The 16,621-nt window shown below is 39.3% G+C and overlaps 1 protein-coding gene across 1 annotated transcript in view; it reads right to left on the bottom strand.

Moving 5' to 3' along the window:
* Nucleotides 1-16,621, bottom strand: part of LOC121874807 (putative neural-cadherin 2) — a 97,163-nt gene that overhangs the window by 294 nt on the left and 80,248 nt on the right. Inside the window, exons 2-3 of the mRNA XM_042379094.1 lie at nt 13,272-13,391; nt 125-240 (exon numbers count right to left, since the gene is read on the bottom strand). Coding sequence (XP_042235028.1) covers nt 125-240; nt 13,272-13,391 — 236 coding nt within the window. The remainder of the gene's footprint in view (nt 1-124; nt 241-13,271; nt 13,392-16,621) is intronic.

The raw sequence follows: 16,621 nt of genomic DNA, 5'->3' as shown, positions 1-16,621 counted from the left end.
GCAATCATTAATAATCACTACGAACTTCTGGAATCACTTAGTGTACATCAAGTATCATCATCTCTCTCTCTCTCTCTCTCTCTCTCTCTCTCTCTCTCCTTTACACGTCACCTATTTCTCTCACCTGTTTCTGATTCTCGTAGTCTAGTGGACGGAGGAGGGAGAGGCGGCCTGTAGTAGGACTGAGGGAGAACAGCCCTGCCTCGTTCCCTCCCTTGATCCTGAACCTCACAGTCTCGCCTGAGGGGGGAAACAGGGGCGGTGAATGAGAGACCAACTGTAGAATTGAACGAAAAGGCTTGGCTGCAAAAGAGAGGCCGTGCTGAGGAAGATAGTTACAAAAAAAAAATGTTTGACTGAAAAAAAAGAGGGAGAATGTGAGTGGGCTTGACTAAAAAAAAAGGGAGAGGGTGAGTGAGGGTGTACTATAAACCTGATGAAAAAAGGAAGAGTGAGTGTGTAAGAGTGCTCGGTTGATAAATTGAGAGAGAGAGAGAGAGAGAGAGAGAGAGAGAGAGAGAGAGAGAGAGATTGCCTATGGGGAGATAGAGGGAGGAATAGAATGATATGACTAACAAGAAATATAAAAACAAACAAACGGAGAGAATTATAGAATATTATAAAACACATTAGTATAATAAACCAATCAAGGCACCGTATTCATGTGTGAGGGTTGGCGACCACAGCCCCCCAATACCCCAAAAAATTCTGTCAGTCTTTAACAGTCGATCAGAATGTTGAATTTCTCCAAGGGTCCAGCTTTTAAATTAATTCATCCATCCCAGTTTTTGCTTATCTCTAGCTCTCCTACAGTCGTTTTTACCCTATTTATATGTATACCATTATGCCCACATCCCTAATTGTATGACTACAGTAATAAAAAAAAAATAACTAAACAAAATAAAAAGTGAAGGTAAGATGAACGGTGGAGGTAAATATAACTCAGATTATCACGTGTTAGTAATACTCACACAACTGATATAAGTCTCTTGGATTTTAATTAATTTTCACTGGTGTGCTGAGTCCTACCAAAGCCTGAATCAACCTAAATTTTTCAGTCGTAGGTCACCTGATCCCTGAGATATGACCGTGAGGAAATATGCTTTAATATGGGTTTTGGGAAGATTCAGGTGGTGATAAATTTAGTTCTGTTCATTATAGAAGAGTAAATTTTGGCTTGAAAGTGTTTTTTATATCGGAAATCTTGTATATATTTTTTAACAATACATATTAATATTATATACACAAAGACTAAGATTATAATTTCAAGATGATGTTGAACAATAACTACGTTACATTATTTAACGTTGAACAAATGAGAGAGACAGAGAGAGAGAGGAGGTGAGGGTGAGTCACCGTCATGTACAGTATTAATGAATCTTGAAGAAACTCCTCTTCAATATTATATGAGAAGTAAGGTCAAACCTGTTGTTCCGAGCCTTAAGTATACGATAATGTACTTTCTCTGTTCATCTTGAGTAAATCTGAATAACCCATTGAGTGGTAGCGGTTTCTGAGTAAAATCATCTGGTGTTTAAGAAATCATTGTCTTTATTTTTGTTAAAGCTTAATAAAATATGGTGTATTAGTATCACCTAGGACTCGGGTTTTCAATACCAGTTGTAATTTCTGGCGTTCTGATGAGTGAGGCTGCAATTGTTGTCCCACAGGACTACTGCCTCATTTACCTCTTCAAGATGATGGAGGTCAACAGCGCACCAAGTCCATTCTTTAGTCTAACTGTACACATCACGGTGACTGTTACCTAACCTAACCAAAAACAATATCAGACAAACAAACACCCAAAAAACACAATACCAGACAAACAAATACCCCAAAAAACACAAAACCAGACAAACAAAAAACCCCAAAAACACAATACCAGACAATCAAACACCCAAAAAACTTAATACCAGACAAAGAAAACTCCCCAAAAACACAATACCAGAGACAAACAAAAAACCCCAAAAACACAATACCAGACAATCAAACACCCAAAAAACAATACCAGACAAACAAATACCCCAAAAACACAATACCAGACAAAAAAACACCCTAAAAACACAATACCAGACAATCAAACACCCAAAAAACTTAATACCAGACAAAGAAAACTCCCCAAAAACACAATACCAGACAAACAAACACCAAAAAAAAACCCCACAATACCAAACAAACACAACACGGTATCAAACTAAGGCCAGCAATCTCAGCACTAAGATCCAGGACAGGGTAAACTTTAAGACCGAGTGCATTTTTGCTCTTATTTGCATACATCCCTCATCACTTGTAATAGATAGCATTAATAAGACTTTTTTTTTTGGCCTGGGGCTCGGGGGCTGAGTTTTATACACTGGGAGGCAACGAGGAATGTGAATCTTGAGTTATCGTCGTCATTAAAACTGAGCTCCTATATTATGTTGCCCCAGGGATCTATGAACTTATTTTAGCCTGGGAATAAAAGTCGTCCGTGTGTAAAATTAACGCTTGAGAGGATGTATGTGTGTGTGTGTGTGTGTGTGTGTGTGTGTGTGTGTGTGTGTTAAAGATAAAAGGAGAGAAAGACGGAAAGAAGGAGAAACAAACGAAAAGAGAAAAGCGGAGCAGCAAACAATTAGACAGACAGACAGACAGACAGACAGACAGACAGACATACAGACAGACATACAGACGCTTTATGAACAAAATGGCCAGGAAACTTATATTAAGCATTTAGGAAATTACCACTGGAGCCAACCATCTCCACGCTCGTTAGTTCATTACATCTTCAACTTTTCCTTTCTAACCTAACCTAATCTAACCTAACCTAAACTAATCAAACCTAACCTAAACTAACCTAAACTAACCTAACCGTTCACATTTAAAACCACTTATTTATCCTCCTTGATGCTCGGAGTAACAATACACTAATGTCAGTTTAGAATTTTTCAAGTGTTATTAATTTTACTTATTCCTTCTCGTGACGCCTAAGATGTGATGAACATTTTTTATCTGAAAAGCTTCAATAAAATAAGGATTACTTTCACTCTACTGGACTATCATCTCTCTTTCTCTCTGACTCTCTCTCTCCTTTCTTTCTCTCTCTCTTTCTCTCTCCTCGTTCTCTCTTTCACTTTCTTTCCTCTTTCTTCTTTTGCTATCGTTTTTTTTCTCTCACTCTCTCTCCTCTTTTTTTCTCTCTCAATCTCTCTATCTCTCTCTCTCTTCTATTTTTCTCTCTCACTCTCTCCTCTTTTTTCTCTCTCACTCTCTCTATCTCTGTCTCCTCTTTTTCTCTCTCTCTTACTCTCCCCCTTTTCCCCTCTCTCACTATTCGTTTCAGAGGAAATCTAAACAACGCCTCGACCGATTTGCATAAATTTTAAACACAAATGTCTTGGGATTGTGTAGTTTGCTCAAATGTTTTTCGGGTCATCGTTCTGTATCTTTAACTTTCTAGATATTTACTGTAGTCTCAAATCTTATTAAACCCCGACGCTAATGCTAAAATACATTCCCCATGCAGAAGTAGGGACACTTTATCTTTAAGAAGTTAAACTTGACGGGGATTGACGTAGAGAGCCATACTGACGCGTGGCCTTCATATCACAACACAAATTTCAGCGTATTAAATAAAGTAGTTTAGTTTCCAGAGTTTCAAATGTTTTAATGTTAATATTCCTGATAACAGAATTTATAAGATTGCTCCCAGCTAGAAAAAAAAAATCCTTACATTAGTTTTGTCTGGTGTAAAGTGGACTTATTCTCAGTGATAATCAGTGAAATACAATTAATAAAGAAGACAAGATTTATTCACCCAAAACTGCAGATGAGAATTGGTTGAGAAATTTCATTATATTTTTTGAGAGTGGACAATTCTATAGCCGGAAATTTAATTAATTTCAAGCATGAAATAATTAGTTTTAATCTGGCTAATTAACATATTAAATAAAACACGTGACATAATAATAACGTGTCATAAAAAATTAATCAACTCTCAGGTGTGAAATATGTAATGAGTGTAATCAGATTTTTTTTATAAGGGTGGAGGCTGTTGGTTATATAAATTACTTTGAGTAGTAATGTATAATAATATATATTGTTTTATCATCGTGACTGCTAATGTTTAACACACACTGGTAATAAATGAAGTACAGGTATAGTAGAAGTGATTGTTATTGACTAGTACGAATTGTTTCCTTTTGTGGAAAATCCTTTGTTTTTATTCTTTTATTTCTGTGTAGACTGTATACCTCGAATGTCTGTGTACATTGTATACCAACACTATCTATGAACACCGTATATGTATGTGTATATTGTATGCGTGAACTATCTATGTAGCTAAGGTGTATAATATACTTCCACTGTGTATGATATATATATATTGTATACTTACACCATGCTCATTGTATAATTGTATTGTCTATGTATATTTTACTACATAAATCAGTTTCTACCATAAGATAGGTCTCGAGTCATGAATCTTTAGAATCTTACTACTGACCCACACCGACCTTACTGCCGCCTGAAAGTTAATTGTAGTTTATATACCTAATGTAAGTGACTATACATCACACGGACATATAAATCAGTAAGGATTAGTTCTAATATCATTCACACTGCTTCTTATCAGTGTTGCTTGTACCCCCGCGGTGTTCCAGATTGATATAAAAAAGATTTAAGAAGCTTAACAGTCCCCCCCATGAAATAAATCCGAGTTGTCAAGTGTACACAATTGTGGACGTGGTTAGAGGCTTTATTTGTAGATGCACAGTAATACTTTAAAACAAGAGCACTACTCTGATTATATAAGACGTATTAACCAAGAGCTTGAAACGTCATTGGTAGGAGGCCGCAAGAAACAACCAGCTGACCATCTCTCTTTATCAGTAAACTCGGAATCTGTAGTAATGTTATTGTGGCCATAGAAGGATACAGCCCACGAGTAGCCAGTCTTAACTATAATACTTAAATTAGGAAGGACTAACATATAACTATTACTGTTGAACACATTCGTATCTTCAGCTTTAAGTTAATCTTTAATTATTTTTGATCGATTAGAAAAGCCAAAACATGATAGCAATGAGCTTCATATACCGTACAGGGGGACTCGCTAGTATTGCCGATACACCGGCAACACATACTGTGCCTTCCTCGTGGTGGTCTGCGTCACTTTCTGCTGAATGATTGAAAAGGTTAATGGCGTCCATTAGTTCGTGGATTGCGAGACAGAATTAATTTATCTGATCTACTTTGTTATGGAAAGTGTGTAGGATGAGCACTGGTGTTGTTATATTATTATTTCTTTTTGTTAAGAGAGTTTAGAATGACAGGCAGAGGATCAGACACTCAGACACTAATGTATTTGTCTAATTTTAGAAAGTCAGAATAAATATCTCCCGTAAGCCATATTTTCCCCATCCCAACAAAAATCACATAGTTAACAAATCTTATCAAAATATTTCCCTACATCTGTTGCCTAGGATTTTTGGGAATAAGTTCTCCTACAACATTCAGTACATCTCAACGTAGTGTCTCATATGCTGTCTCCCAGGCACCTTAGGATTCGTTTAATGTAATTTTAGAGTATTTTAATTAACACTGGGTAGCATATTAGAATACCTGATGTAGTTTGTGATATTTAAAGGTATTATAGAAGAGGAAGATGACGTTTGTTGCCAGATAAGATACCTAATATCTGTCGGTATCACATGCAAGTAAAGTAGACCTCATACGAGCACTAAATGTTGAAGGACCACCGACAGTATCCTTTAGCTTAAGGCTGAAAAGGTATTAAGTGACAGGTAATCAGAACTGCCACCTGGAAATTTAAGGGAGGGATAATTACAGGTTATGTTGTCGTAAGTAAGTGAGTCTTGTACAACCCGGAAATTTAAGGGAGGGATAATTACAGGTTATGTTGTCGTAAGTAAGTGAGTCTTGAAAGAAGATATAAGGATCAATATCTAGTGTTTTAAGACAATACCTAAAGCATTGATCACAGAGAAGAGAATGACGAAGATAATTTAAAAACAATTCTCAAACATCATTAGTCGTGGTGCATTATTGGTACCCCTTAACAGGTATATGAAAGGTTTATCAGTCTTTCGAAATGACGTCAATATATACGTTAGAGGAAAAGACTTTATTGCCACCATTTCTATAACTGAAAATCTAAACTGAAAAGAATATCTGTGTTCGTTTCATGGCGTTTTTTGTCAGGTTGTTACCACGAAAAAACAAATAAACAAAAAACTTTAGTGGCACAAATTTATTCTGATCGTTTACAAGAACGTTTACCTTCCCGTAAAGTTTATTTGTGTAGATGTCTGACGCATACATACGATCACGAACGATATGAATTCCCAAACTCGAATTAATCTACGAACGCCCCATTTACTACAATAAACACCCATTACCACAATCACTCATGCAGTTGATAGTCTCACAGTGGAAAAAAAAAATACAAATTGTAATTCGTTTTGTTCTTTTAACATTGTTATTAAAAAAAATCTAGGGTGTTTTAAATGAGTATGAGCGACTTTAATTCCCATAAAATAACAGGTGAGATTAAGCTGTCAATAATGTATGTTGTGAAAGCTTTTATTTTTTTATTTTTTTACAAGTAACAGGAATAGAGTGTCTTAACTTACATTGAGATGCCTAAGGTTCACACGATCATTAAAAAGCAGTAGAAAACACACACACACACACACACACACACACACACACACACACACACACACACACACACACACAAATGTATATCTGTATACGTATATATGTTGAAACTAAACCATAACACATACACACACACACACACACACAAAAATACAAAAATAGGAATATGGAGAACGGTTCCAGATATTACTGTGCTGGTTTTAATATAGCGATCTAGCCTGATGGGTGGGAATCAGTTAGCCAGCACATCTGTACTCTGAGTAGCGCTTTGCCAGCTGCGTCACGCGGGATTATTCACCCACTGTTTTCAGAATGACGATATTTTTAAAAAACTCGGTAACGTGGAACGGACGAGACAGACATACAGACGCATATATTGAGCACCGGACTAAGGGAGATATATGAAGGCACAGAGAGAAAGATAAAAACATTGAGAAAGAGAGAGACTAACACAGAGAGAAGTAAAGAATATGTTAATGGACCTGACAAAGAGGCGGACAGAAAGAGAGACGTATGAAAGAAAGTTGATGGAAATGGAAAAACAAAAAACAGAGATAGATATTTGAAGAGGGATTACAGAGATACAACCAGACATTAGTTGAAGTATGAGATAATTCCTAAATATACATGACTAACGAAGAGAGACAGACAGTTTGACAGACATGCAGACAGAAGTATTAACGCTTAACAATGGCTCAGTTTTAGGTGCCACGAGTAATGGTATTTTAGTTAGGTTAGGTTAGGTTAGATTTTCAAAAACGTTATCAACACTATCCCACACTCTACCACTTCACACACTACACCACCACCACACTCCACCACCACACACTTCACCATCACACACCACCACCACACACCAACACCACCACCAAACACTCCACCATCACACACCACTACCACACTCCACCAACCATACACTCTACCACACCACCACCACACACACTACCACACCACTACCACCACCACACACTCTACCACACCACCACCACACTCCAAATGACTAAGGAGGAGATCTTATGAGCTAGAGGAGGCAGGCAGTTCGAAGTTAGTCACAGGACACACATTTTTAGGTCATGAATCCAACTTGTGCGTTGTTATGAGAAGTTGTATGAGGAAACTTGAGAATGTTTCACCATAATTTGATCTCTAAATATACCATTAAATGAACGTCCATTACCCAGTGTCGACTTTATGTGGAGTTATGACTGTTTGAGGGATTTTTTGGGGAGAGGCTGTGGTTTTCTCTTACTTAACCTGACCCAACTTGAAACTTTCTGGAGGGGAAGATAACGACCAGGTGCAAAGTGGGAGGGGGGGGGGATGGGGGTAAGGTGAGAGGGAGGAGTGGGATGGAGGAAGGCAGTGGGAGGAGTGGGATTGAGGTAAGGGGGATGGAGGAGTGGACTGTGATGAGGATAGGGGTTGGATGAGTGAGATGGTGCTGGGGAAGGAGGGATAGGGGTGTGGGATAGGGTTAAAGGAGTTGGACGGGATAAGGGGATGGGGAAAGGGAGAAGGTGAGAGAGAAGGGGGAGGAGGGGGAAGGAAGGAAAGGGGAAATAATAGATTTATTGAGACGATTTCCGATGAAAATTTCCCCCCGTCAAACTACAACAAAGTCCACGCGAGACATAACTCCAATAACTCTCAAACTATAGTGACATAAACTACAAATAACGTATATATTTTTTATAGTTTTCATGACAGATATTCTTAGCAAGTTTGATTGATATCTATTATTTTATGATTGAGTTATCGTGTTTACAATTGCCGAACGCTTGGATAGATGGGCTGGATGGGGTCCTGAGTCGCCCCTCCTTCCCTGAACAGAGAGAAGGGACATTATCGACGACTGATGGGGCGAGAGACTGTGTGATGACCAAAGGTTTATACAGTCATCTGGTCAATAATGTCCTTTATCCTGCCATGGCTTACTGCATCTGATTATAACACACGATATATTGACGTTGTTGAGAGGAGAGAAAGATATTTGTAGTGGTTGAATGTGGGTGCGCCAAGTCCGTAGACTTGTATATTAATTAATTCAATTTACCTATACAGTAAATCTGATTATGAGAGAGAGAGAGAGAGAGAGAGAGAGAGAGAGAGAGAGAGAGAGAGAGAGAGAGAGAGAGAGAGAGAGATTTAAACAGGGACAGCACAGAAATAGAAAGAGAGGGAGAATGTGTTGGGGAGAGACAAGGCATTAATTACACACAAGGGCATCAGCGATCATTCACCTGAATAATAATCACTAATACTTAACTCGTAATAATCTTAGTCTAGAAATATTTATCATAAAACCTGACTCATTTATAACATTAAAATAATCCCTCCTGGTAACCTCACACATATTTTCCCATTCTATCTATGGCATGCCTCCTCCCTCTCTCCTTTCCCTCTCATTAAAATTCAACTACTCATCCCAAGTGAATCTTATTGAATAGAGAGTGAATTCTATTTATTTTTTCGTAATTAATTTGGTTTTGAGTTTCCTTTGTCCCAATAAAAGACATATTTTTTGTGTGTATTTTATTACTTGCACTAATATGAGAATTATTCAAATCAGTGATGTATGGAAATTTGGGTTATTGAAAACTCTATTCGTCCTTTCATATAAATTACTGTCTACAGATAGTGACAGTGGGTTTAAAATATAGTTACACTATTTTTTTTCGGCTCGATTTCTTGTGGTTCTATAAACACATGTTGAAGGCCTCACCATCCTCAGTGTTCTTCATATCTATAAGTTCACCACAATTAAATAATCGTCTCAAGTGTAATTAATTTCACTTGAAGATTAAATATAAAACGCAGTTATATTTTCATCAGAATTTCTGATTATACTTGGCTGAGTAATTTACAAAATAATATTAATCATAATTTAATTCCATACGTTGGTATAAAATCAGTTTGTGAATTAATATTATTTGTTAATTATATAACATGAACTCGTATCATTTCTGCAAATTTTACAAAAACTGAAAAAAAAATGCAAAAAAGAAAAGACAATTTCGTTCTGCATGTTATGTAAAGAACCTCACCCTTTGTCTTAGTACGTGACTTTTGTGCAGTACAGGAAAATCTTACCACAATCTCTGTCTCTGTCTCTTTGTTTATGTATTTTCCCCTCAAAATTTCTACCTCTGTGTATCTCATCAATCATATTTTTAATTCTCCTTTTAATCTTTTTTCCTTATGCTTTACTATTTTTCCGTTTGTTTGTCTGTCTGTCTGTCTCTGTATCTAATGTCGAGTCATCTCATAATAAACCCACTTCCCCGCCCCTCCAAGCACACACACAAACATTATCCACCCAGCTGTAGACTCACAAGTTCTCAAACACAACACAACACAAAAACACCCAAAAGAACCGAACATAAGACACACACTTCTGAGACACCACTACCTGACCTCAAGCTATTCCCACCCAAGAAAATATTGTAAGTAAAAAGTATTCCCTCAGTCTCTTCTCTAATTTACATTTACATCCGTCGCCATTAAATATTTACAGTGTGTAAGTCTTTTGGTCTTGTCCAGTGTTGCATTTGGAGGAAAGAGGGAGGAAACACAAACCTGAGAGCCTCTGTTTATTACTGTGTCAAAGTGGATGACGTGGGGCTTGTGTGTGTGTTTGAGGGAGTGGATGAGGGAGGGAGAGAGGGAGAGAAGGAGAGAGGGAGGAAAGAAGAAGGAGGGGGGGTGTGGGAGGGAGGGAGGGAGTATGCATGGAAGGGAGTGGGTGCCGTTGTGGGGGAGGGGATGTAGGTGGGGTAAGAGGGAGGGAGAGGAGATAAGAGGGAAGGGGTGTAGAAGTGAGGGATTTAGGTGCAGGTAAGTGGGTGGGATAGAGTGAAGACAGAGAGTAGGAGAAGGAAGGAAAAAGTGAAGAAACGAGGGAAGAGGAGAAGAATTGGTGTGTGGAGGATGAGAAAAGAGAGAGGTAGACAGAAAGTGAGGGAGGAGGGGGAGAAAGGAAAACGAATGAAGAAAGAGTAATAGAGTTAACAGAGAGAGAGAGAGAGAGAGAGAGAGAGAGAGAGAGAGAGAGAGCGATTTACAGTAACAAGGATGGAGATATAAAGAGAAAGAGATAAATGTTCATAGACAAGGAAAAAAGAATCATTGGTAAATAGAGACAGTCAGACACACACTAGCACACATCTGAGGCACAAGACCATGACATTTTAAGGGACTCACTACGATACTAATCTGAACAAAGCCTAACCTAACCCAACATACCCTTACTTAACAACCTAACCTAACTTAACCTAACCTAACCTAAACTAAACTAAACTAATCTGATCTAACCCAACCCAACCCAACCCAGCCCAACCCAACCCTCTGTCTATTTACCTTAGTTATATATCTATCAGTCTATCCATTTATCGATCTTTCTACTTATCTGTAAATTGTTCCACTGACGTTAATAATTCATCACTGAAAAAAATAATAATAACGATAAAATAAGAGAAACATGTCCATACTATTCAGAGACACGGGAAGGTCTTGTTAATCTCCCCACCAAAGGGAATTATTTAGAGGGAAAATGTAATGGGCAAGTTGTCAAGTTTATCTTCGTTCATTTACAGTAATAATCTGTAAGAGCTTTCAGGTATGTAGCTGTAGATGGCTATAGGGAGGGGATAAGGAGGTTGGGAGTTTATCTTGTTGATTAGGGAGGGGAAAAGAGAGAGAGAGAGAGAGAGAGAGAGAGAGAGAGAGAGAGAGATAGAAGTAAGAAAAAAGAGAACAAGAAAGAGAGATATTGAGTGAGTGAGAGGAAGAAATAACGAAACGATAAAGAGAGAGGGTGAGATAGAAAAAGAGAAAGATAGTGGAAAGAGAAAAAGAGAGTCAGAGAGAAAAAACATGAGCTAAAGTGATACTAACTTGTTCATCTGATCAGGTAGATATCTCATTATAGATTGTGAGATACACCTCTCTCTCTCTCTCTCATCCGTTTTTCTGTCTGTCTGTCTGTCTGTCTGTCTGTCTCCTCGTAATTTCACTCCCATCCACAAGAACCATCACAGTAAATACATCGTAAATCCGTCCTGAACACACTGGACCCGAGCACAGACTGTGTTTTAGCGGACGATGAGAAAAACTCTAGAAATCTATACCCAAGATTTTTGTCTCTTTGAGTTTACCCATCACCCCTAAAATCATTCCTATTTGACTAAGCTATTCTAAAGTGTCAGATTCTTCTGTTCTTAGAGCGAATCAGATTTTTCCTTTAAGTCAGATTTTCCTTTAAAGCGAATCAGAATCTACCTTCAGATTTCCTTTAAAGAGAATTGGAATTTACTTTAAAGTGCACCAGAATCTTTTATTTACGTCGGAGTCTCTTTTAAACAGAATAAAAACCTCCTCTAAAGTGAGTCTAAAATTTTTCTAAACAAATCTTAGAGTTTTCATTTAAAGAGAGGCGATGCTGCATAATAATTAGTTAATATTCCTCTAACTTGACCCTGAACACGTTATTAGGAAAGTTCGACTCCCTTTGTTGTGAGTATGAACACGACACCACTCATCTACACCACTCACTTTACCACTCACCTCATCATCACACTCATCATACCACTCGTCATACTCTTCATACCATTCGTCATACTCATCATACCATTCATCACACTCATCATACCACTCATCACACTCATCATACCATTCATCACACTCATCATACCATTCATCACCAGTCATCATACTGGTCGTCACTCTCAACCATACCACTCATCACACACCAGTCACAACATTGTTCATCACCATACCACTTAACACTTGACATACCTTACAGAAGAAGAGAGGATCAACTCTCCCCTCTGACCAGTCTTACAGTCAACCCTTAGCACTGAGAAGACTGCCTGAGAGTGACTACTTTGTCTTGATATCTTGGGGTCCTATAATGCCTCCTTCCAAGAACCTCCCTGCTTGATGTTACTCAATGTCGTGTCCTTAATCCCTTTGCAGGAGAGACAATCGGTCCCCTCCTCACTTCTTATTCGAGAGTAACCTGTCTTGTAGCGTCCCCTTAATGATCTCCACAGTCTTATAAATTGCTCCCCGAAGGTATGAAGGTAAATGTACATAAAGCCCCCCCTCCCCCTCCTGAAGGACTGAGATCCAAGAGGACATTAAAGATGTAGGAGAGAGGTCATCTCTTGGCTACCACTGCAGTCTCTCTGAATAAGAAACAAGTGTTGTCCCTTTAGTACCAGCTAACACGTAACCCACTGAGCTGAATGTCAAGTCTTGTCAGTGTTGATGCTCTTATGTGTAATGAAAAACCTGACTTAGCAAACCATGGTCGACTCTAAAGTTAAGTTATATTTCAATGTAAACTTTTAATGGTAAAATAAAATTCTTAGTCTTAAATACATACTAGGTGGGTCGTGTCTTTGTCGGGCACCCTGTCAGAATGTAGAGCTCCAAAAACAAAAAGAAATTCCCGACCATAGTTGAATTACCATCACCTCCACCTTTCACACAACATTTTTATTATCATAATTTTCCTTCTAAAATGGATAGAATAACCATTTTTTCTCTTTAATTATTCCATATAAAAACTCCCTGGCCTTCAGAGAAAGCATGAATGAGTGTTTACATACCTTGAGCATGAAGCCTGACGGAGAGCTGAAGCAGGGGTCGTGGGGCGGTGTTCTCCAGCACCTGAGTCACGTATTCCTGCTGCGTGAACTCCACCGGGCCGCTCCCTACCAACTTGGTCACTGTAAAGACCAGGAGGAGGTTTAGTTCGTGAGAGTTGTGTTATGAAGATAATCTTTTGTCCCTGAAAATATGTTCCTATTTAGCCTTTTTTACAACGAGGGCCTGCAATGTTATTAGCCATTGTCTTGATTATATTCACTTAATATTTTGTGAAAGAAGTTGCGAGAGAGAGAGAGAGAGAGAGAGAGAGAGAGAGAGGAAAGAAGAAAGATATAGAGGGAGCACAAGAAGAGCAAAAGACACAGAAGAAGAAATAGTAGAAGCAAGAGAAAGCCAAAGAGAAGGGGAGAGAGAGATATAGAGAGAGTAGAGAGAAGAGAATAGAGAGAAAGAGATTAGAGAGAGAAAGAGATTAGAGAGAGAGAATGGAGAGAGAGAGAGAGAGAGAGAGAGAGAGAGAGAGAGAGAGTATATATCATAAAAAGCCAAACTTATGTTAAGCCGACTGTAAGAAAATATGGATGGGCGTATATGAATGTTTCCTAATAAGGCTCCGGCTAAACCTTTGGTAGGAGTTGGCCTCTTCCTATTACAGCAGCTTACAGGCAAAGTTTATACCTAAGTCCTGGCTGGCAGTATGGACTTAATTGGCAACCCCCCTCCCCCTCTCCCTGCATCCCCCTACCCTTCTCCTCCCTTCCCTCTCCCTCCCATCTTCACCTTCTCACCCCCTGCCTTCCCTTCCCTCTACCTGATTCCCCCCACTTCCTCCTCACCCCTCAATTCCTTCCCAATTCCTTCTCCTCCCTTCACCCCCACCTCCCTCCCTCACTCCTTCCCCCTCTCCTTCACCCCACCTCACCTACCCCCTTCTTCCCCCACCTCCATTCCTTCCCCTTCCCTCTTCCTGCCCCCACCTCCCTTCCCTTCCCCACTTCCTTTCCTCCCTTCCCTCTCCCACTCCCTTCCTTCCTTCTCCCACTCCCCCACAAAAAATTCTCCGGTAACAACATCAACTTATGAAGCTCTTTGTTTATAAAGCCACGAGGAAAACACTTTTTTTTTATACTCCTCATATTTTTTCCTCATATATTTTTCATCTATATTTTGGGAAAGTTTTGGCAGTCAATATGTACACTGTAGTAAATTAAGGTTTTATGTAAACATATATTTCATGTTTGATACGGAAAGTTTTGTTAGTTATATAAAAGGCAAAGTGACAGTAAGTTTGACATGACTGTTTTTGCTGGTTGTATCAATGTGTGGGTTTTTTTAAGGCTTGTTTGTTTATTTTGAAACTTTAGTCAGGTAGTTTATGTACAGTGATGACGTAAGTATTGTTTACATTTTGTGAAGAGACCCGCATACTGTTTACGTTTTCGTAGTGCGAGTCGGATTCATGGTGTCAGTGGGCAGTAATTATATTTAAAAAGGGCATCAAGGGCCAGCTAGGCAGACGTGTGTGTGTGTGTGTGTGTGCGTGCGTGTGCGTGTGTGTGTGTGTGTGTGTGTGCGTGTGTGTGTGTTTGTGCGTGCGTGCAAGGGGTGGTAAGAGTTAGTGAGGATGGTGCAGCAGCTATCTTTACTGATAGATATGGACATGATGATGAGGGGGAGCTGAGAGGGCCAGTGTACTGATGGTGATGGGGAGAGGGAGTTAAGAGGGCTAGTGAACTGATGATGATGATGGTGAGGGAGAGTTGACAGCGCCAGTGTATTAATGATGACGAGAAGGAACTGAGAGGGCCAATGTAATGAGTGCCTCTTGGTGAATGGATTTTAGTAACACAATGCCACTGTCGTTTACGGATCCATTGTCTTGTTCCACAGTAAAGAAAGGTGAGGAGAGAGAGTCACATAAGAGGTTGTAGGACCTCATTGACAAGTGTCGTGTAAAGGTGAACATTGACTAAGACTCAAGACTTTTTCCACTGAACAAGGACGCCTTAGGTCTTACACATTCTGCATCCCTATTTTCAATCCCTTTTTACTTTAATTATCACTTTCGTCTCAGTCACAGCTTCACTATCAATGTTTTGTAGTGTTTTCATGGTGGTATAGTTTGTTGGTAAATCCTGGTAGAGAGGAGGAGCAAGGGAAGACTGATCTAGGGAGTGTCGGAGTACCTAGATTAAATCTGTGTACATTAGGGCTAAACAATATCTCTTGAGAATTGAAAAACAAAATCTAGTCACATTCATATGTCGAGGCTCACGCGAAATATCTTTCAATATATTCGAATTAAAGTATTCATAACTCACACGAATACACGCACATATACACGAACGGACGGACACACGAACACACAGAAAGACGAACAACATTTATAAGTCCTCTACTACCACACGACGCAAGGCAAGAGCCTTAGGAAGGATATAGGATGACCTCAAGATGAGAAAAAATAGGTTTAAACCCTCATTAGACGATTTTATGATATCTCTTTACTCCCAGCTGCTATAACAAGCCGACCTCTCTCCCTGAACCCCTGAGAGAATACATCGTTTGTGTGTGTGTGTGTGTGTGTGTGTGTGTGTCTCCTCTCTCCATTCTTGTGTGTGTGTGTGTGTGTCTTCTCTCTCCATTCTTGTGTGTGTGTGTGTTTGTGTGTCCTCTCTCCATTCTTATGTGTGTGTGTAATAATAATAATAATAATAATAATAATTAACGGTTTATTGAAAAAATCGGCAGCCCGAAGCCTGAAAATATACATTGGACAAAAATTACTTATTACATACAAAGACATGGGGTAGGTGGGTCGTTTAACAAAAGCTTTCATTACTGAAAGGAGAAGGAACAATGATTGAACATACAAATTATTATAGTTTACAGTTGATGGCCCGGGCCTGGGCTGGTCATGGAGACACCAGGTGGTGTGGTATTCACGTGGTGCAGTAACTCGTCCTCGGGTGTTGAAATGAAGACCTCACGTGGTCATGGGGACACCGGGTGGTGTGGGGTGGTGTCATAGTACCTCGCCCTGCTGGGTGATGTTGTGTTATCTCATAGTCAGGTGCATAGCCGGCCAGCCCTCTGTTGTTCCCATGGGGGAATGATTAGCACCTCGTGGTGAGAAGACGGTGGTTAGTTCCCAGGGATGCTTATCCCACTGGTGGGTCACGGCTCTCAGTGGTACTGTCTAGTGCTGAATTCACTGGCTTAAACGCTGTTCATCAATGTTCAACACTGGTCCCACTTCTTTCCGAAACGAAATTGTCACTTTCGATTATGTTGATATCCCGGTGGTGAGGATGGGTCGGGGAGAGGGACTTGGGGAATAGGCCGAACATTG

Source organism: Homarus americanus, unplaced genomic scaffold (assembly GCF_018991925.1).
Source record: "Homarus americanus isolate GMGI-L3 unplaced genomic scaffold, GMGI_Hamer_2.0 scaffold56009, whole genome shotgun sequence".
Classification (NCBI taxonomy): Eukaryota; Metazoa; Arthropoda; class Malacostraca; order Decapoda; family Nephropidae; genus Homarus; species Homarus americanus.
This window is presented reverse-complemented; position numbering and strand designations above follow the sequence as displayed.